The 23,796-nt window shown below is 35.8% G+C and overlaps 2 protein-coding genes across 2 annotated transcripts; one reads left to right on the forward strand and one right to left on the reverse strand.

The window, feature by feature from the left end:
* Positions 1–45: 45 nt before the first annotated feature.
* On the forward strand, positions 46–9,890 carry LOC124636037 (peptidyl-prolyl cis-trans isomerase D). The gene is made up of 8 exons (XM_047171994.1): positions 46–416; positions 3,661–3,798; positions 4,231–4,337; positions 4,497–4,688; positions 5,639–5,758; positions 6,496–6,664; positions 7,099–7,202; positions 7,913–9,890. Exons 1-8 carry the CDS (start codon positions 332–334, stop codon positions 8,177–8,179), a joined length of 1,182 nt encoding a protein of 393 aa, XP_047027950.1. The 5' UTR covers positions 46–331; the 3' UTR covers positions 8,180–9,890.
* Positions 9,891–15,956: 6,066 nt separating this feature from the next.
* On the reverse strand, positions 15,957–18,297 carry LOC124636004 (hyphally regulated cell wall protein 1-like). Its single transcript, XM_047171965.1, has 2 exons — positions 18,096–18,297; positions 15,957–16,867 (listed from the first exon to the last, which is right to left on the reverse strand). Exons 1-2 carry the CDS (start codon positions 18,223–18,225, stop codon positions 15,957–15,959), a joined length of 1,041 nt encoding a protein of 346 aa, XP_047027921.1. The 5' UTR covers positions 18,226–18,297.
* Between the last annotated feature and the right edge of the window lie 5,499 nt (positions 18,298–23,796).

Genomic DNA, 23,796 nt, shown 5'->3' on the forward strand with positions numbered 1-23,796 from the left:
GCTAGCTTGCCCGATAACAAAAACATGAATTGACAGATAGCACCGCTCATCGCTGACGCTTCGTTTTTTTCGACTTTCTTTCGTTCGAGTTGAGTTTGTTCGACTGACCTACGACGACGGACGCGACGTCAAATTTTAATTGCTACAGCTACAAGCAGGCTTTAGTTTTCGAATTTGATCATAATTTGTGCATCATGGAACTAAAATAAAATGAAGTTAATATTATAAGCACTCATGTGCACAGTATTCATGATTTTTACAAGTATCACAGACCTTTGTTTTGCTACCAACAAGTAAACTTCGTGTTGGGGGTTCAAATAAATCGTGCTCAATGTTGATCAATAATATGAATCCTGTTTGTCTGACACAAAGGAACCCTTTAGTATATTTGGATATTTCGATTGACGGAGAACAAGGTATGTTTTGACTATATTTTTCGATTGTATGAACATAATGCGTGCTACAATACCGCTAGTAACAATAGCAGCTCTGAAGAAACAATTCTAGCTATGATTATAGTATCAATATGTGAGTAAATAAGTTGAGAAGCCGTCAGGTATCTTCATTGTCTACCTGGCTGTGTATTTAATATCACCAGGCAACAATCTTCCAGGTGTTGATAATGAATACCTTCTTTATGCACATGTGTTGATTTTTAACTTTCTATAGCCATGGTATATTTTTACCTAACTTTACTCATACATTCTAGGTAGATATTAGTATTTTTTGATATTGGTTGGTACATAATGTGTGTTTAGGTTCTCTTAAATAACAAATATGGTACACCATAACAAATTAAACTATGGATCAACTAAACAATAGATCATTGGGTTGTCTTAGAATGTTATATTTTGAATGGATAGTAAGAAATAAACATATTAAATGGATCTCTATTATGGTTGCGAATATTCACAGAGAAACCAAAAAGTTATTTATTACTAATACAAAAAAAAACATTTATTTTCAAATATTTAACCAAACCTCTTTAACAGTTCAAAACTGTGATGGAAAAATACAAACTACATTAACTACATTAACATTGATTATTTTATTGAAAGCAAAAAAAAAAGATTAATAACATGAGGCATTCGAGTGCTTACATAATTTAAATTGTATGTAAATAATTGCATAGATAAATGCAATGACCTTGCCAGTACAGATTACCTACTGTCGTCTGCAAATTACATGTGCACATTATACCTAGGTAACTTGTTGGATTTTAACATAAAAAATATTAAATTACTGTATCCCATTATCTCCAGCAATACCTGATATTTAACAAAAAATCAAAAACTCCATCTAAAAAATAAAGTGCAACCAATGTTAATACAATAAATTAATGAATTATTGAAGGAACCATTATTCAAAGCAGTAGTTTATTAGTTTGATATGCATTTGTGTAAAAAGTCCCATTAAGATTGCTTATGTAAATATGTGACTCATTTGGACACACTCAGAGACGTTTAATGGTTACTTCAGCCATTCCTTAGTGAAGGATTGCTTTGACAATCTGTCACTAGGGAGTGACTCAAGCAATCATTAAATGTCTCTGAGTGTGGGGGATAATCTTTATGAATATCATTCAAAAATTTACACTCCTGCATAGTTTTTGAGATAATTGTAAGTTAAAAGAGTGGTTGAAATCTGGGGGTTCAATAACCCACTTTTTTTTTAAATCTACATACTAATATAATAAAATTTTTTTTTTGCCGTCCCCGCATAACGTTAAAGTATAATTTCTCTTGGTACGGAAAGTAGTTATTTATTAGGAATGTAGGTGAAACCGTGGCAATAATGTACTTAAAAACTAAACTGTACTTATTAAAACTTTATTTTGAATATATTTTCATCCATATTTCTGCTTATCAGCTGATAAATCTAACAGTTAACGAAAAAGTGCAAGGTTGTCTTGCATGTGTCACTGCAATTCAAATAATTGACACCGATTTCAATGCAACACAATGATAAGGGTATTTATTTTTGTGATAACATTGCAATACATACTTATTGAGTTGATTCCAATACTTAAAGCAGGACATATATTCTAATCTGATATAATAAAGAGGAAACATTTGTTTGTAAGTACCTTAAAGTTTCTGAAACTACTTATCCAATTTAAAAATTCTTTCGCTATTGGAATGTTACAGTATTCCCGAGTATCATAGGTTATATTTTATCATGAGTATCATAGGGTACAAGGCAGGAATTCCACCAGGATACATATATAAAAATTTGTGCAGGATTATATGAAATGACTGCCACAACATAAATACTTTTATTGCTAACCTAGATAGACTAAACTGAAATATTCATTCAAAAGCGCATTATCTGAAAAAGAATGAAGAATTAGGTCAAGGGTAAAATGAGAATCTCGAATAGCTTCGCAACTACGCAGGTGTGAAGCAGGACATGGCTTGATGTATTCACCTATGGCTAGGGTTACCAGATGAAAAAAAAATCCGGAGAAAAGGCGTGTTACGGGTTGAGATTTTTTCCGCAAACATCGTACCTACTCACAGATGTACAGATACAATGACACATCTATATATATAAAAAATGAAACCCGCTTTCCGACATAACATGAAAACGGCTTGACCGATTTGGCTGAAAATTAGAGGGAAGGTAACTTAGACCCGGGAGAAGGTGTTAGGCTTTTTGTCACCATCCGGCTACGGGACGCGGGTGAAACCGCGGGCGAAAGCGAGTACAAAATAAGTATGATAAATTATAGTTATCACGATTTCTATGGACAAACTGACTAAGCTGTAAGTATTTGCAAAAACCGGCCGCAATCCGGAGGAGTCCAAAAATCCTGAAATCTCAGGACTAATCCTAAGACGATATGGTAACCCTACCTATGGCTATACAGTGACACAAGGTCAAATTGCAGTCGATGTGACGTAGAAATTGCCATTGTTGGGCATTATCATGAATACATTGCATAACATAACATCAATTTGTTTTTGTATCCACCTTTGTTTTTGTAGTTTCATTCATAAAGGCTATGTAGATTTGCATGTATCGTGACGCTACTGAATAGTTTTGAGTTCCTTGTTAAAAAAAGATTTGATTTTCAATAGAATATATTTATTTGCCTAATAACAAGGATAAAAGTTTGGTACAGAACATTTTTGCTTAGTAGCATGCAAATTATGATATTAAACTTAACATTTAAAAAGTTTCGTAAAAAGGTTGCGACAAAAAACCAAGTTTTTTTAAATATCGCCTGCAGGATTCGTCAAGTCGAAGGCCATATTGGCATTATGATGATCGTTGCAACCTTCAACATGAAGGGTTCTATAAACGCTATTCTTCGAAGTCTGATCGATAAACTTTATATTATTCAGCACTAAATGCGATTTCAGTCCCCTTCACTTACTAAATATAAGTCATTTTGCGTGCGAATTTTACTTGCATAATTTAGAATCCATACTGGCTTCTGCCAGCACATTCACCCGCTTTCTAATGAAAGCCTGCGTTATTCTGATATACAAAGGTGTATCACTGCTAAGTCTCATCAAAATCTATTCAGTAGTTTTTTGGATGAAAGAACTAACATCAGTAGAGTAGATTTTTGCATGCAGGAACAAACATCCATACATACAAACTTTTGCGTTTTTGATGTTAGTGGGATCAATAATCAGGAATCTTTTGTTTCAGCGGGACGTATTGTGATCAAATTAAGAAATGATGTGGTGCCAAAGACAGCAGAAAATTTTCGAGCTCTATGTACCGGCGAAAAGGGTATCGGGGTCAATGGGAAGCCGCTACATTTCAAAGGCTCGAGATTTCACAAAGGTAAATAAATGTTGGATGTACATTTCTAGGATAAGAGGAGGAACGTATTGTAGGAGCCTGAGTATGAATAGCCTGGTTGCCTTACATAAAGTTGATTCTCATCACCGGCCACTAACTAGTATGTAATAATAGTTTGATCATGCCTTTTAAAAGCCTTTTTGATGTCTAATTTGTTAAGCTACACATACACGATTACTTTAAGGCTGGCTCAATACTTTGGTTCTAATGAAGTGGGGTACATATTATTGTAATAGTTAGGAATATAATCAGGATAAATGTCAGCGTGAATCGCAACAGTCGTGTCATCGTGTGTCATTTGTTTACACCAGCTGCCCTAAATAAGGCGGTAAGGTCGGCTCGACCGTCCAGTATTTAACGCAGATTCACAATGCTGGTAGGCTGGTTGTAAATGAGGTTTTATTTTTATTTTAGCTGTCACCCAGTTTATGATACAAGGAGGTGATATTATAAATGGCGATGGAAGCGGCGGCGAAAGTATATACGGACCCGTATTTGAAGACGAAAATTTTAAATTAAAGGTAATTTAAGATTATTTATTTTGCCAATAGACTTCAATACAGGAATATACCATTCCTGCTTATATAGGACGGAATCTTAGCTCATGAATGTACTAATATTATACTGGTATGACCTAAAACATAGAATGCTAGTTCTAATGGTGCATTTCATCCTGTTAGCATGAAGCCGGAGTCTTAAGTATGGCGAACGTCGGCCGGCCTCACACTAATGGCTCTCAGTTTTGCATCACAACCGTCCCGTGCAACCACCTAGACGGGACTAATGTAGTGTTTGGTGAAGTACTGGCCGGTATAGGCATAGTGAAGGAGATACAACGCTTCGCCGATGAAGATCTATGCCGCCCCATGGTGGTATGTTGGTAATCGATGCTTTTTTAAATGTTTTTTTTTTTTTTCATTTGCTGATGCGATTGCTTTTTCGGTATAAAAATTGTTGGTAAGTACTCTAATTTTGATGATTCACGCAGTCTTCAATGGTCAGTTTTTTGAATATCTAATTTTGCCAAAAAAATATTTTTACCTAAGCCACATACAGATATATTTATGCAGATGGTATGTTCAGTTTTGAAAAAATGATTTCAAGTGTCCATATTCAGCTGCAAATTACATTTAAAATGAATTGCCAGTGGCTTAGCAATGTGTATTATAGTTCGGCCATTCAGAGAATGCGTTCCTGACACGTCGCGATTGAACTGACGACGTAACTTTGCAATGGCGTTGCAGTTACGATAAAAATATTTTTGCTGGTTGTTTACCGTTTTAACAATTGAGGAGCATTAAAACAACATTATTATATCAATAATCAATGAATGTAGTTACGTCGTCAGTTCAATCGCGACGTGTCAGGAACGCATTCTCTGAATGGCCGAACTATAAAAGGTTTTTTTTTGTATTTACCAAAGACCTTCGTATATCAAAACAATCATTTATCAAAGTTTAATCGAATGACGTTTTTGGAATGCATTGAGGACAAACTACAGGAACTTGAATTTTAAATAAACGTACAGAATTTAAAGAATGGTAGTATTTGTTTCTTCAAAGTATTCTATAAACAGATAATGTATTTCTGCACCGGTTTTTCAATGCGTTTTGGTACTACATTGAGTAAAACATTTTGTACTACCAATCCGAAGTACGTTGACCTTTTAATCAACTTATAGACCAATCCAGTTGGTTTTTGAAAATAAGAGTGACTTTCATATTTTTTGATAGCGTATAATTACAGTTTTTTTTTTAAGATAACTTAAAACTATAAATACCTATATATTTTTGACATACTAATGGTGACTTGCGGTTTAAAGGAATGCGTGGTTCACGACTGCGGTGAGATTATAACCAGCGATTGGGACGTTTGCTGCCGAGACGGGACCTCTGATAAGCTGCCAGAGTACCCCGAAGATTACAGGGATGAAGATATTACAGTAAGTTTGCAAGAAAATAAAATATAGCTACAGTTGAAATGGAAACTTTCCTTTCTCCGTTGAAGTCAGTTAAGAACAGATTTTAATCGTCACAACTTAAATCTTAGTCATCAATATTTCTTGTCTTGCAGAGTCACGCAGCTAATCGTTTCTGATAAACAATTGTATACCTACAACCTTTACTTATCTTTTAACTACAACTGTAGTTATAAAATAGGTAAAATATTAATTTCAGCAAAGAAACAGTTATTAATAGTTAATTTGAAGCTGTAACGTGAAATCAATAGTGGCAGCCTTATAATGGGAAACATTTTTTGTCTGTTTGTTTGTTGGTAAAAGAAATATTAACTGCCTCGTTGGTCTAGCTGTCGCAAGCACGGCTGCTGAGCATGAGGTCTCGGGTTCGATTTACGGGTCGGGCCGAAAGTAAAGAAAGAAATAAAGAAACTTTCACAAAGTAGCCCGGGGCTTGGAAGTTGTTGATTGATACAACCGTGCATCGGAGAGCATGTAAATGTCGGTCTTGCGCCTGATCTCTCCGGTTGTGTCAAATTACCGTCCCATCGGGCTATAAGAGTGAAGGAATAGTGAGTGCACCTGTGTCTGCGCAAATACTTGTGCACTATAATATGTCCTGCGCAGTTGGCTAATCTCCTTACATGGGAACAGCCGCCGTAACCGCTGATCGGCTAGGAGGACATCGATATAAATATATATAAGGTTTTATTTACTTACAGGTAGAACAACTAATATCATCAATTAGGGATGTGAAAAACGCCGGTAACTGTTATTTCGGCGAGGGACGGTATAAGGCCGCAGTGAGAAAATACCGCAAGTGCCTGAGGTATCTAGACCATGCCTTGTATAGGATAGAAGAAGTTAAGGACATCGACACGAAGGAACAAAGTAAGTTTATACTCCTTAGTAACACAACCCTAATATAATTTTGGACTACTGACTTTTTGTTTCATGAGCGCAATGGAATTCCTTGCTGGTATTCGGAGCTTGCTGGTATTTGGAGCAATTTTTAACCTGGTTGGCTTTACCAGGTTAAAAAGTGCTCTATATTTATTCTGATGCTTAAGCGATATTACTGTGAAGTTTCATCAAAATTGGTGCACCCGTTTGAGCGAGAAGTTACATAAATGTGTAGGATTTTTGAAGGAAAATTACTTATGATGTGAGTGGCCTATATTTAAGTCTATAAAAAGAACATGAATGACGCTCATTATCCCTTTTCTGTCTAGACATATAATCTATAATACGTCGACGTCTTATAGTTTAGTCGAAAAATATAGGCATGATAAAATACTTTAATGATGTCTGTTATTTGTTCACAGTACAAGAAATTAGAACAACTTATGTGTCTCAATGTTATTTAAACATGGCGGCGTGTTATATGAAGTTAGAGGATTATAGATCTACTATTCAATTCAGCACAGCGGTACGTATACAATACGGCACTTGACAACTAGTCAAATTAAATATTTTAACCACTTCACTGTCTGCGACGCAGACACAATAGTTAAACAATCAGTGTGTATCACATATGACTCATGGGACAGGGAAGTTATTAATGAACCGTTGACAAAAACGGATAGTTTATTTTGTAGTAGCCGTTTTCCCGCGGTTTCACCCGCGTACCGTGGGAGCTACTGCCCGCACCGGAATAAAATATAGCCTATGTTACTCGCAGATAATATAGCTTTCTAATGGTGAAAGAATATTTCAAATCGGTCCAGTAGTTTTTGAGTTTATCCATTACAACCAAACAAACAAACAAACAAAGTTATCCTCTTTATAATAATAGTATAGATGAAAATACGAACTATGACGTCACAGATGTTTCAAATGAAGCTGTATACATTTTTTTGGTTATAACATATACGTAAAAAAAGGAAATAATTTTTCCGTCAAAACGATAACTTAAAGTGACGTTTATTTAAAATGCTTCACCAAATGAATATGATAAAGGATCTTATTTTCAAACCTACCTATTGACCTAGACTCAAATACCTAATTGCATGTTTGCTGGACAATTAAATCGCATTTTCCGTCAGATATGAACCTACCCTTAGACTGGCTAAGTGACATCGTATGTAGTATACAGTACTTATGTTATTTTGAAACTAACAACGAATCCTTTTTTTACAGGTTCTAGAAATAGACCCAAGAAATGAGAAAGCTTTATACAGGCGCGGGCAAGCTAATTACGCACTAAAGAACTATGACGATGCTCTTATGGACTTGAAACACGCGGACAAAGTGTCGCCCAACAATAAGGCTGTGCAAAAACTCTTAGACGAAGTAAGGTTGACAAATAAAAGTTATAACGAAATGCAAAAACAACGGCTGTCAAAGTTTTTTCGTGAGCAAAAAGAGGCGTTTATCGAGATCACATGTGAGGTCGCAGATCACTGAACTAAGACTGACGGTAGTTATACGTAGGATTATGTAGACAATACGCTTTTTGAGCGCGTTTAGAACGGCCACCGGGCGGTGTTGCTAGATAATATCCGTTTTGAAATGAATAAAATTTGTTTATTATTTTAATCACGTTTTTAGAGATGAGTCATGACAGCTATACTATAGAAATCAAAGCTTTAAGATTAAAGTGTAATAGCATTTTACATAACATTGTTATAAATTAAAAAGGCGGGGATTTTGCAAATTAGTTGGGCAACATCGGCTTTGGCGGCCGGTTGATACGGAGAGTTAGTTAGAATGTTTCAAAAAGGTACTAATTTAGTATGCCACGTAAGGCATTATGGTAGGAATACATAAAATGCTGAAGGTATTGAGTCTATTTTTAGACAACTAATTAATTCCATTCAAGGCAGTGATTTTTTTGACGTAATATTGACTGAAATTAAATCGTTTTGTTTGTAGTTAGGCGCGTATGTATGTATACCGTAAATGAAGTAGAATCAGAGAAAATATTTGCGAACATAAATCGTATTATTTTGGTGTCGTCCAATTCTAGAGAAGAATCACAAAATGACAGTTGCATTGGGTATGTGTTAATTGTAATTATGTTTAAGTTTAAATTTCAAAGTTGAAATAATTTAAGAGGTGAATTATGACGTTTGACATTCAGTTGTCATGATGACATTGTGGTGTCTATGTTGCAAAAAATAGCTGTCCAATCAAACAGGTAGCATTTTAACTGTATGACGCCATTAAATAACACGTCTAATTTTATACTGAAATAATTGAACTCAAAACGTGCAATATTATAGCTGACTGATTACAAAAACAACAGAATGTAACTATAAACGTCACTCAATGATAAAAAACCACACCATTCTAATTGTGCCAAGTTATATTCTATGCCTTTCGTTATCTGTCATAACACACCTTTTAAATTACTTTAATTATAATGATTAGACATTGCGTAGTCTGTGTATTGAATGCAGGGGTAGTGGAATGACAATATGCTTTATTTTTAGGTTTAAGGTTTTATCTGTGGTACCTTTTTTTGCTGAATTGTGTAATAATTTTAAGTTAACGTTGAACTAGTGATACAATCAATACTCATACATTCAATTTATTTGAGTATCAATATGTAATGTGTGTTAATGACAGTCGTTAATTTTAGACCCATAACCTACAAATTGGTTTAGGTAATATTATTTTGAAGGATCCGCCTTAAACATCACATAGTTAATCAATCCTACAAATCAATTTTACTATTTTAATTGTTTTATAGAAATGCGGTGTTTTATATAAATTTAAAAAGTGCCTCAGGTATTCACTACACAGACAGAGCTTTTTATTGTATATTATTAGCCGAAAGAAACAAGCTGTTATGAGATTTGATATTAGTATTCTTATACAGGGTGAAATTAATAACTTGCATTGGTAATTGAGTGAGTCACTTTGCGAGATTTAAATGTACCTTTTACCTAATTATTGTATGGTAATGTGAATATTCTGCTAAATGTGAGTGCATTTTTGTCCTTTTATATTGTAAAAAATAAACACCGCATCGATTTTTCAGTATATAATTGTGTCTAGTCTTGATATTATCGGATGTCAAAACATTTTTGAATTTACAGTATGTTTGTGTAACGTTTATGTGTAAGTGTATTGGTCTATTGTTAATGAAATATTAAATTTAATCGGTCATTTTTTAATGAAATTATCTTCTATACAAATTATTTTGTCGGCGTATGTTCTGGAAGTTACATTAAGTAAGTGAAGCAGCCCAGCCGTTTAAAAAAAAGAGCTATGGTCCGTACGAACAACAGGAGTGTAAGCATAGAACAGCTAGTTAAAATGTTGTTTTATGACTTGTGTCATGAGTTTGTCTGTTACGGTTTTACGTCTATGCCGTATTTCAATCTATGTATATTATTTATTTCTCAAAAAATACTTGGCATTATTTGGCGATACAGTTTAACAATAAAAAAGGTAATAATATAATCACAGTCAAGAGCGCAGGACGCAGAGTTAGGAAGTGTCTATTTTTATCCAAATAAACGCATGGAAAAGCTATTTGAAAATGTCAAAACAGTTTCTGCTCTTCATGACAGAAATTAATGAACAAAATTGAAGTATGTAAATATAGTTGTTATTTAATCACGAACAAATGTAAAACTTAAATTTTCTACCGATTTGTAGCATATTTTAATTTCACTCTGTTAATTTATGTTTTAAGAATTTAATTGGCTGTACTTAGGTGTTAAGTTGTCACACTGCCATGCGAAAGTATTTTATTGGGTATAAATTGTATTAACATCCAGATTTTGATATTCGCGCATTAAGACAGGTGAGATGTTTCTAAGTTGGTTGAGTCGTCACAAAACTAAGACCTAACCTCTACTAACGAGACAATAAGGCTGCGGTTCCACTGATGCGGAGACGAGCAGAGCTGAGAGGAGACGTGTGGGGATCGACCAATCACATTACATAAAATCTACATCTCGTCTTTTTCATGTAATGTGATTGGTCGATCCCCACACGTCTCTTTTCAGCTCCGTTCGTCTCTGCCTCAGTGGTACCGCAGCCTATGAGCTGAGTGGAGCGGATCGGAGACGTACTCAAACAACTAATAGAATTTCGTTATTGAAACGTCGTCCTACAGTTGTATCGACTGAGCGGAGATATTCTATGGGCTGTTTAAAAAGCGTTTCCGTACCACTCCGCTTGTCTCCGCATTCGTGGAGTCTAAGCCCTAAGTAAAGGGGATAAATAAATATTTTTTATAACACATCTTAGTACAGTTTTACAGTAATCATTTATCTTCGATCGATTGACTGTGTATTAGAAAAGAACTAAGTTCGACGAACTGCAGACAGTTATGAACATTGAGCCTGTATAGCTTATATTTACACAAACTTTACTAAGTAACCTTTAGAAACATCTCATTTGCTTTATTGTTTATCTCATTTTGTAAATAAACATTTTTTACCGTTGCAAGTGGTTTTAAAAAAGGTTGTATTTAACATTTTCCTAATTTTCTCATTAATTTTCAGGAAAAAATGACTTTTTTGGATATTTTCCCGAAAAAAAAACGAGGCTGCAGGAGGAGCGTAAAATACCGGCTGAATAGCCAGCGACAATAGGATTCGGTCAATTATTTTATATTTTTTTGGGGACCTCTATGATATTATTCTATTTTTTAATGATTTATATTATTTATTTATTTACAACACCGAAAACTATAATTACAGGTTTTTCCCAAACGGGACTTCAACATTTCGTGAAACTCAGTTGTTTCGGTAGGAAAAGAGAGTCTTGTGGTACCTATAAAGTTTTGATATTTCGATTGTCTCATATTGTAAAAAAAATTATAAATTGTATCTATTTAATTTGTACTGGATTTTGTTATGTTCCTTTTTAAATCACATTGGTTGCTCAGACTAATGAAAAAAAAAATGAAATTATCTTTTAAAAAGAGTGTCCATGGAGTTTCTTGCCGGTACTTCTCCACGAGACCAACTCTTTGGAACCATGCACCTAACTTTGTCGTTTCTAAAGAGCTTTTATAGGTCTATTTGAAATAAAAAAAATTGAGTTTGAGGTCGAAAAAAGTTTCCATCGTTGTACAAGGTTTTGTTCGTCTATGCATGTCGTTTGTCTTTGTTTGGTTAGTTGGGTCAGAAAACAAAATAACGAGCTGTTCAAAATGTTTACTACTATTATTAAAAAATTGGCTGATGATCCTCGCGGTTTCACCCGTATCTCGAGGGAACTAGTTTCCGTACTCGAAAAAATGTCTTTCATTCGATATTGTAGGCAAGCATTCTAATTTTGAGAATTTCTTAAATTGCTCGTTTTGTTGTTGAATCAATAAAAATAATCATTTCTTGAAATATTTGGGTAGAACTGTAGGTTGAGTCAAAAAAGTGTTCGAATTATCGTATTATATTTATTTATTTTCACATTCATATAAAATTTTACCTACCTATTACTAAAAGCACCTATCCGTAATGTATATGTTTAATATTGTTGTGCCATTTGGTAGGTTCTATATTTAAAGCCTATATTGTTTATTTATTAAGTAAAATATTTTTTTCGAGCTTTTTGTTCCGCAAAACTGTCTATCATCAAAGTTTGAAGATCGGGCCATAAAATTTTCAATAGACGGAATAGCCAGGTTACATAACCTTTCTTGTCTCGTAGAGTTTCTTAAATAGGTTTTTATCAATTTTAGTTTTCAGGAAAGCTGCAGGAATTAAAAAGAAAATGTTTTTTTTAATATTAATAAATCAGCAAGGAATCAATACACGAAGGTTTTTATATTTCGTCCCTGAAAGTGGGTCCAAAACTGAGAATTTCTCTGACAAATGATTCAGATATGTCTTTTTTATTTATCGCAACAAATTCTAGAGCTTTTTTTAATAAGATAGAGTATATATAGAGAGAATATATGTATAGAGAGATTTTTAAGTTGAACGCTGCAAAAAACTGCAATTTGAAACTATTTCATGTATTGGAAGAAAACACGATTTTAGTTGGTTTATAATGACGTCCAATACTCGATAAAATACATTCACTTTCAAACTTTCTGGATCTTGGAGACGCTCATCTTCGCAAAGCTTATCAAAATGGCATTTTAGCTTCCTCTGGCGAGCTTAACGATTAACTTGAAATTTATTGTATTAAGGTCTTTATTTGTCTCATTTTGTATTTTAAGCAGAACTTATGAAAATATTTTAATTATACTTTTCAAATAAAATAAAATGCTCAGGTACAATGTAAAATGTTATTTTGAGGTTGCGCCATTCGTTCGGGTGCTATGATGCCACAGACAGACAGACAGACAGACAGACACGTCAAACTGCCCCACTTTTTGTGTCGGGGGTTAAAAACAGCAGTGGGGAAAGGCAGGACTTAAAAATATAATCATCAATTATATCGTCGTGTGAAATCTTTTTCATAAGTTCTGAGTCTATGCACAAAAGAGATAAAGCATTAAGCTTTTCATAACTTAAAGTAGATCGTAGATAGTTTTTAAACCGTTTTAAGCAAGAAAAGCTTCTCTCACCTGAACAATTTGTCTCCGGTGTGCACAGAGCCATGCGAAGTTCCAAGTTTAGATAAATAGGCTCCAAATTCTGTTTTCGCAGAAACAAAGATAGACTTTGTAATGATCCAGAATCTGGAATTATCGAAATTCTTTCAGAAGAAAGGTGGCATTGAAAATGTAAGCATTCCTGAACTAAATCAGATTCTAAATCATTAGGGTACATTTTTTCTAACGAAATGGCTTTTCCTTTAGGGTCGATGGTAAGAATTCACTCATTTTGGTTAGAAATGAAAACTTCTCGTTAAACTCTGAACTCTTCTCGTGGTAGGCCTTTTGCCATTTCTCTAACTCGGAAACGAGCCGATCTACGAGGACGAGAAACGTATTAACCCTAAAAGATTCACTTGCAGTCATTATAATAACTTTTCAGGTGTTTCATCAATTCTACAGTGGAGGCCTGAATTTGAAAATCATTTTGTTTATTCTTTCCAAAAAAACATTCCACACAACTACCATTATCGCCGTTCCAGTTTCTCCAAATTCGAAAGTATTCCCGCCGATTCATTTCAAGACTGTTTTTTATTTTATTTTATTGAAACGCTATTGGAATATTTTAAAATTCATGATCAAAAGGTGTCCCGACATTTATTTATTATTTATTTATTTATAATTATAAAAAAACTGTAAAAAAATAAGTATATCTAATTTGCCGCCTCTCTAAATCTGCAGCCCTAGGCACCGGCCTACTTGGCCTATTGCTAAATCCGCCACTGTTAGTGTGTCAATGAATGCGGTGATAATAATTTATCAAAATAAGTGCGAAATTATCGCCTTTTGGCAAAAGTACGGGATGCTGAGCCTCGTAGGGAAGATCATCATTGGAAAGCCTGCCGATTGTAATCAATACCCTGCTCGTCTATGAAAAGATCAAGTTCTTTCAGTTGTGAGGAAAGTTTTTATTATTAATTTCGTCATAAATATTTTAAAATGATGTTGAATGCAACGAATTAAAGAAGTCTTCGTACTCCGGGGCAGGTTATTGTATTATTTTCATCACGCTACGATCAATAGGAGCAAAGCAGTGAAGGGAAATGTTGGGAAAACGGGAGAAGTTATTGCATTTTTAAGCTTTTGTTGCGTGTGTAGCCTCAGCATCAATGGTTAAAGCTACACAGAAATCGTGTATGGCGGAAATGTTCTCCTCAAAATTTTATAAAATATATCCCAAGTATTTTGTTTTTTCTCCTAACAATTGTATAATTTCGTTTTGTATATTATGCCCGAGATAATGAGTAAGACGTGACTCCGATTTTTGGATACGTGCAATGTGTTCAAATGTGTTAAAATTTGACGTATATTCAACTAATTAAAAAAAATACCATTATCACTTTCGTATAATTTTTCGGTCGTACCGCGAAAAGCCAGACATTTTCTGGCTAAAAATTGAATAATGTTTATTATGCCTTCTAGTACTGCCACCCAGCCCTTTTTTCTTGTTCAATTTAGATTTTGATTTAATGAATCAATTGACTTTCCTTTAACAATAATGCGTTTTAATTCAATTTGTTGTTTAGCGCAAGATAGTTGGCCTAGGATCTTTTCATGGCGTTCTTATGCTCTAGACATATGCTGCCAATCTCTAAAACCGACTTTATTGTTAAAACAGTGTTATTAGCCTGGAACAGTTTGCAGTAATAACAATGTAATGAATCACTGGATCGGGAGTAAACAAGCCAGTTTCTTGAAACGGTTTCCTCATTGGTAAGCGTTTGTAATAATTGTTGGGAAAAGTTCTTTTTGAGCTGTTTATCGGGTATGAACTTAGTTTTATTTGTACTGGTCCTCGCTCAGTCAAAAATATTCTTTGATTATCAGTTAATACTTGTGGCCATAAAACGAGATCGTAAATAATATCTTCTAGAAGTATGATCTTCGGAGAGGCTTTGGCATTACCTAGTTCTTGTTTTATTGCTACTGACGATGAAGACATCGGGAGCGTCGGTAGCGGTGGTGAATAAGGGCCTACGCAGACCGGGACGTCATGGCAAGGGATTTTGCCGTGAGTCAGCGCACACCGGCTGCTTAGATACCGCGGCATACCAGCATTTTACCACGGCATGCCACGGCGTGCCGCGGCATTCCAGCACTTTGCCACGGCATGCCCCGGCATGCCCCGGGGTGCCGCGGCATGACAAAGCACGCCTCAGCGACTCCTGCTGCCTGCAGTCTTCAGTTGCGTTTGATTGAGTGTTGGTGTGCCTCAGTTTTACAATGGTAGATTGGGATTTAGTGTTGATATCGATTATTGCAGATGAAGAAGAAAGTGCACAGGCTAATAATAGGAATAGAAGAAGATTTTGGGTTGATAATTTATGGAAAGAAAGGGAATCAAAGGGTGAATTCAATAATTTATTTAATTACTTAAAATACGACGTGCAAAAATTTTATGACTATCATAGAATGGATTATGAGAAATTTCAAGCACTGTTGAATATATGTCGACCATATATCGAAAAACAGAGGACCAATTTTCGCAACCCCATTGAAGCCGATCAAAGATTTTAATATTTTCTTCTTTTATTTAATTAAAAAAACAATTTTTTTTGCCAAATACAATCATGAATTGTAGACACATAATAACGATTTTTATGTTTTTGCACTGATAAATCTTCTCACTGATAATTCCTGGATCTTTATTTCTTTTTACTTAATTTAGAGTACCTACTAGTTTAGATTAGTTTCGTATTCAGAAACTGCAGTTTTGTAGCCAGACCCTGAAGCAGCTTCATAGCCAGGGCCCGAGGCGGTTTCGTAACCAGACCGTGAAGCAGGTTCATAGCCAGAACCTGAGGCGGTTCCAAAGCCAGACCCCGAAGCTGCTTCATAACCAGAGCCTGAGGCAGTTCCAAAGCCAGACCCCGAAGCTGCTTCATAACCGGAGCCTGAGGCGGTTCCAAAGTCAGACCCCGAAGCTGCTTCATAGCCAGATCTTGAGGTGGTTTCATAGCCAGATCTTGAGGTGGTTTCATAGCCAGATCCTGATACAGCTTCATAGCCCAAGCCTGCCGCGGTTCCACAGCCAGATCTTGAAGTAAAAGCGGTACGGCATGGTCGTTGATGTTGCAAATTGGTAGAGACATCTTCAGATGTTGGAGCTGGAGTTCCCTCTATGTATTTTAATTCGGCGTCAGTTACCATATTAAATATTTGTCTCTTTATTCGGACCTGCTCTCTTTTTGGTAGCTTTTTTACTGTGGCAGCCATTGTTTGAAAGAACGAATCAATGGCGTCCACCTCCTTTTTCGATTCAATATATTTATTTAGTATTTCAGCAGTTGTTGTAGGTTCTGGTATTATTGAGGAATGGTGTGAATCATTGGTCATTCGCGAAACTGAACGTTCATCGCTATCAACGACAGCGGATTCTGCAAAAGAAGTCTGCGTATCCTCTGAAGAGGAGTCCAAATTCGAGGTTTGTTTTCTGTGCTGAATGAATTTTTTCAAAAACTCCAGCTCTTTTTCAAACTTGATAGGGCGTCGCTTTGTGTACGGGTCACCACTCTTTGTTTTTCTGTTATTCAGAGCTTTCCTAAAATTATTACGTATATTACTCCATATTTTCTGACATTCTTCACCTAAAACAAAACATAAGCAGGTAAAATGGTATAGAATCAGAATAAGTAGGTAATGGGAAAAGGCCTTAGATAGTGACTAGGTGACTAGGTTAGCACCAGCTATGTTTATGGGATTATATTGAGCTAATTTTTTTTCTAAGTAAAAATTACCACTGGCTTTACGGTGAAGGAAAATATCGTGAGGAATTCATAATTATATATAAATAAATATATCGTATTATTTAATTGACTTTGTTTAACTGTACCCTGTCTTTCACTCTGCCTCACTTACCCCTCTTTATATTATCTTTCAGATTTTTGATCACGGGAAGTAGCTTCAAGTCTCTAGGTTACAGCTATCGTATGGGGTTTAGTACAGTGCGCTCTATAGTACATGAAACTTGCCAAGTCATTTGGAATGTCCTAAGGCCTAGTGTTATGCCAAAACCAACAAGGGAAAAATGGACGCGAATCGCGATGGAATTTGATGAAAAATGGAATTTCCCGAACTGCATCGGTGCAATAGATGGTAAACATTTTAGGATAAGGGCACCTCGCAATAGTGGAAGTCTCTACATGAACTATAAAAAGTTTTTTAGTATCGTGCTACTAGCGGTTGTGGATGCAAATTATAAATTTGTGATTGCAGATGTAGGATCATATGGACGAAATAGTGATGGAGGTATAATGCAAAACTCAATATTTGGAAAAAAAATGACTTCTAATGCCCTCGATGTTCCCCCAAAAAAACGTTTACCGAGGACAGATCTTGAGTTGCCCTATGTTTTTATAGCAGACGAGGCTTTTCCGTTAACCACAAACATTATGAGACCATTTAGTAGCGACCGATTGACAGATGAAGCAATGAAAATACACAATTATCGTTTGAGTAGAGCCAGGCGTATCGTCGAAAATGCATTTGGTATACTTCAAGAACGTTTCGAATTATGTCAAAAAGGAATTCAGGTTCAACCAAAATATATTGATAATATCATTTTAGCATGTACTTGCTTACACAATTTCATCATAGGTGGTACAAGCACAGAAAGTCAAAGTATAGCAAGTGTAAGCATTAATTTAGAAAACGATAATAATATGAACAATGCATTAGATGGTACGACAGTACGGGAGATGTTTAAAGATTACTTTAACTCTGATGAGGGCTCGATTCCATGGCAAAACGATATTGTAAATAGACATTAATACCGTGTGAAGTATTAAAATATAATTATATTGCAAAAATATTTACCTGTTTTATTCATTTCTGTCCCAATTATTCTCCACGCATTGTTCTTCATTTGAGTGTTCATATAATGTTTTGATGACATATTATATAAATAATCATAGGCTTGAACTAATGTTATTAATTTTTCCTCCATGTTGGAATAAAAAACGTAAAAAACTGGTCTCCGAAAAAAACACGTAGGTACACAGTCGTCAAAGACGCGGGCGCAAATGGATGGTCAATGGTGTGCATTCCCCGCTTCTCTACCCCCACCGCCGCACCCCGCAGTATATTACTACGAGCGCTGGAGTCCGTGTCATGCCGTTGCCTACCGCAGTATGCCGCGGCATCCCGCCACGGGAGCCTGTGGCGTGTCTTTTCGATTAAATCCCTTTCAATGCCACGGCATCATTTTAAAGCATAGCAATTTATGTCGTATTTCTGTAACAGTACGGTTGAATGTCCATTAGTAAAAATTAAAATCCCTTGCCATTCCGTCCCGGTCTGCGTAGGCCTTAAGGTTTTGACGGGACAACTTCTGTTGTAGATCATCATCTTGATGTGCAGATGTAGATGTAGGGGATAGGGTGGGCAAGATGGGGAACTTAAACTTTAAAGGTCAATAATATAAAAAATTACATATTGAAACAATCATAATTATTTTTTAGTTAACAAAAAATTATTATTATTCTAATATTTGGTGTCATTAGGAACTTTTGGTAACACATTTAAGAGAAAAAAATTAAAATAAAAAAAGGTATTTTGCCCCGTTTTGCTCCATGGTGCTGCTAAGATGGGGTACCCCCCTGAGGTAAGATGGGGTAATGAGAATTCTTCACAGAGAAAGATAATTATTTGACTTGGCAGAACTCGCAGATATGGATGGCTTCGTCATCATCATCATCATCTATTCCTGCGCAGCTAATATGAGCTCACCTTCCACATAATAAGCATGATATCCACCCTTCAATGGAAACGGAATATACTTCCTCACAATACATACATGGCGTGTCCCCCTCTTCTTCACTTTCATCTTCAGATGATGAGACTCTTCGCTGTTTTGCTGTTTTCGCTGATCGGTTATACTTCTTTGATTTTTTATTTTGAGCTTTTGTAGTAGTTTTCTTCTGTTTTTTTAATTCATCTTTTCTCTTTTTTGTTTCTATTTTCTGTCATTTTTTCTGTTCAGCCTCTTTTTTTTCTGAGCGATGACTTCTAATTCTTGTTTGTAGGGAGACGACGTGATAATTGCTGTTTTCCCACGCTTTTTAGCAACACGAAAGGATTTTTTAGTAAGCGGAAGTGGAAAGAGTTGTTTTGGAGAAGTCAAAACAAAGCTACTGTCGCTTTTACCGCATCTGGCCATTTTAGCTGGTTGTGATGTCTCTGGTTCCTGACAAACAGGGTTTTCAGCTAGTTCTAGTGACTGCGTCTGCTCGTAGGATTGATTTTGTTTTGCTTGTGATATATTCGGTTGGTCTTTAGTTTGATGCGGTGCCGATTCCTGATAAACTATCCTGGGACTACAGTGGGAACACCCTGGCAAAGAATCATCAATAATGTCTCTGCTAAAAGTCGCAGAATTATCAGCTGTTTGTGCAGCTACTGTGTCTGAAGTTTGGACACTAGTGATATTGCTTATATCTTGAAATACTTCTCGGTTTGTGGAAATTTGACTGGGCAAAATCTGTTTCGGAAAATACGTTTGGATTATAGGGCCAAATCCCACATTTACGAAATCCATTTACTGCGGTAGACATAGTGGCTGCTTGAACAAAAGCATTTCCAAATATTTCAGCGACTTGGCGGATTGTAACGACTAGTCCAGGGTTAGAGCGCAGCCAGGCTGTAACGGCTTGTTCATAATAAACGCTCAATGGTCGCATGAACGCAACATCCGCTACTTGTAAACGGTGTGTCGTGGGTGGAGGAAAACACAAGATTATAACACCATGAGCTCTAGCTTCATTGATCAGGTCGATATTCTGAGTGTGGGTGCTGTGCCCATCCAGCAAAAGAAGCACGGGTCTCTCTTTAGATGCTCCACTGAAAATCACAAATCTCTTAAACCATTCAAGGAACAGCTCGGAAGTAATCCAGCCCGAATCACTACATGTGCCCCAAGCACCAGCCTGTGAATTTACCATCAGCTCTGGATTATTCCTTTTTCTAGGAAAGATAAGCATAGGTGGCATGTAGTTTCCAGCAGCACTGAAGCATATTTCGACCGTTACCGTCTATCCTCGTTCTGCTGAAACTATGGCCCAAACTTGTTTCCGTCCTCTTTTAGCGATTATCTTTGAATTTGTCTTTGGGACAACAGAAACCCCCGTCTCATCACAGTTATAGGTCAGGAGTTAGTTGGTGCTCATCGTATACGTTGCCGAGGAAATTGAAGAATTTTTCGACTGCAACTTTGTTAAAACCAGATGCTCTGGCAGCAGAAGTATTTTCAGGCTTTCTAATTGAAAGCTCTGGGTGTCGTTTTAGGAAGCCATTTATCCACTCTCTACCAGCTTCTTTTTTCTCAGCGTTGAATGTTGAATATTTTTATTTGCTAACTGGTATACTAATGCCTTTAGATCTTTAACCGTAAGTCCATATAACCTCTCTTCCATTTCTAGTAAATAGGCACAAAGCTCCTTCTCTTCAGATAAAGAAAAAACAGGCTGCCTAGGACCCAATGGTACTTTAATTGGTATGGATAAGGGTAAGTTTTCTTTAGGTGTCTCATTTAATAGTGGTCGAGCAGCCTTAACTTTTCTCTCCATTGTCGTCTATGGCACATTAAATTGTTTCGCTGCTTTATAATATCCCATTTTTCCATCCAAAACCGCTTGAACAGCTTCCCGCATGGACTCTTCGGACCACGACCCTCTGTCAGTCGTGCGTTTGTAGTAAACTATAATGAGCTAACAAAAAACATACTCATTTTTACGGAAAACAAACAAAAATAAAGTTATTCTCATTGGGGGCAAGATGGGGGTACCCCGTTTTGTAAAAAAAAGCAGCTAACAATCTTAAGAAAACACAATGCTTACCTTATGTAGGTTAGTGTAAGCGTCAATCACAGCAACACCTCACCAGCTATAGATAGTTCAACTCAGATTTGCGCGCGGCCCTATGTGTGCGTCGGCTTGTAAATATACAACTTTCATTCGTGTGACAGTGACGTCGTCCGAGCATGACGTGTTCTTATCACTTTTTCTTATGGGTACAGTCGTTTACGAAAATACTAGTTATTCGCGGAGAAATTATTAAGGAGTCAGATAAAGCGTTTCAAAAAATAAAACGACATTCAAAGCTTTTTATTATTATTAAATATAATAATTTATTTTATTATTAAATATAGTTTTTCATTATTTTTTCATACGTCTTTTCAAATTGACATTGACAGTATCTAAGAATTGAATACTCCTTAAGTACATATTTTCTAGCTCGGGGTACGTGGACAATAAATAAAAGTGTGGACTAAGAATGTAAAAAGAGGTATAATCTAGTATAATAATGTAAACAAAATGTGTGGGGAATTTTAAAAAGTTATATTGCTTCGCATAATGTCGACCAAAATAACAAAATAATGAAACTCATAAATTAACGTTTAAGTCAAATTGATGAAGGGATGTGGCGTAATACTTGTCGACATGTAGAAAAGAAAAAAGAAGAATACTATAGACATTTTGACATTGGAGTCAGAATTTATAATTCTCCTTGGAGAGTAGCGAATCCGAAAATTCATCATTTGATTTTTCAAATAGCGATTCATAATCATTATAAATAAATAAACATTAAATTACGTAATAACTGTTTTTCTTTAAACCCCCGTATACAACCCCTAAATAACTGTATTGTACCCGACTGTACCTCTTGTCACGCACACAAAGTTACTGTATATGTACAAGGGTTACCCACACATAAGGCCGCGCGCACAACTGAGTTGAACTTACTATAACGTTATTTAACAAACAGCAGTCACGTGTCAAACATAAAGAAAATATGATAGACAATTTGCAGTAAAACACTTTTTTTTATTTTTTTCGACACTGCGCACTTGTGAACCAGTAAACGCCGGTCAACTGACAAGTGTCATGGCGACGCGTCGAACAATGAATGAACGAACGTGATTGATCCATTTGAACTGTGAATTTCGCTGGGTACCCCGTCTTATCTCCTTGTCCCCTACTCGCTTGTACGTCAGCGGATGGATTAGGTTGAAAAAAAAAATTGTGGAACAAGTATTCAAAGCTTCCTCTTTCTCCAACTTTCTTTTCCGATTCTATGCACTAGAATTTTTTTTCCATCACACATCTAAAACGCATAAATACATAATTTAGGTTAGTGAAGAGGGTTGTTTGATAAAGAAAACAAGCACAATTTTATAATTAGCACTCCTAATAAATTATTTATCAAAAAACTAAAAGTTTTACAGATTTTAAATTAATAAGATTTTGTTTGCATAACCTTCACTAACTTCTGAATTCTTGGTTCAGTGCTACTTAAAGCTAAACGCATGTCGGTAGTGGCATCCAACCGATTTCGATGCTTATTTTTAATTATCAGAAGCATCGAAAACCCCTGCTCGCATAGATACGTCTGCCCATACTCATAATGACAATCGCTATCATTTCTTGGGGTAAGTTGACCCACTCTTCGACTAGCGCCAACTTTAACCCTTCAACATTCTGGGAGGTGGAATCTTCTCTCTTACCCTTCATCCAATCATGTTCTAGCCGACCAAAGAGTGAGGTTCACTCTCTTGAGTGCTTTTCCTCTTCCTATCTCATATTGTTTCCAACGTTCAGTTGGCAAAAACAAATAAAATAGAGCATAAAAACTTCTAACTAATCTCTACAATACTTTCCAACTAATTTATTTAAAGCATCTAAAGCCCTTAACCCTACAGCTTGCCACTCGCTCTGAATATTAAGCTCCATTTCCCTAATTCTATTTTGCTCTCTCTTCAACTCCATGTAGTCTCTGTGTTGCTCCATTTTGAAATTTCTCCAAAACTCTTCAGCTTGGAGAAATTGTTGAGCTGCCTCCTCTGTTCGTGCTGGCCTCACAGGGTCTGCGGTGTGAGCCTCTAAGTCTTCGTTGCCTTGAATGACGTGGTGTTATCTGTCCTGCTTGTGAAGGCTCTGCCTGGACTACATGGACTTGAGATGAAGGTCTTGTTGGAGAGAGCATACCGGTATTGTCTGTACCGGTATACTAAGTCATCTTCGATCAGTACCACCTATATTTTGTTGTTATTATAAGTACAAAGTAGTTAAGGAATATTTATCATGCCTTCCAATCGTGCCTGCACATATGATGGTATGATAGGTGTTGCCTGACAGAACAGAAACTGTAACAATGATTATATTATTAGTAACAATATATTGAAAGCTCACGATAGCAGCTTACCTTCTCCATATTGATCTTGTTGTGGAATGTGAACCCGCTGGAAGATAAGTTGCAATAAACTCAAATTTTAATAAAAGCAGTTACTGAATGTATTATAGGCAAGTTAATAAATTAACCCTTAAATGGTTGATTTTTGTTTCACGTTTAAAAAAATATATTTGTGTATCTAGGAAAAATTTTGAAAAAATTCTAGACATGACTTTAGTACCCTTTTTTGCAATAATGTGAGTGTTGTTTATAAACTACATTGCGCATTCATTGAGATTTTGCAAGTATGGGTAAAATAAGAGTGGATATTGTTTTTGAAATGTATTTATTT

Source organism: Helicoverpa zea, chromosome 13, assembly GCF_022581195.2.
Source record: "Helicoverpa zea isolate HzStark_Cry1AcR chromosome 13, ilHelZeax1.1, whole genome shotgun sequence".
Lineage (NCBI taxonomy): Eukaryota > Metazoa > Arthropoda > Insecta > Lepidoptera > Noctuidae > Helicoverpa > Helicoverpa zea.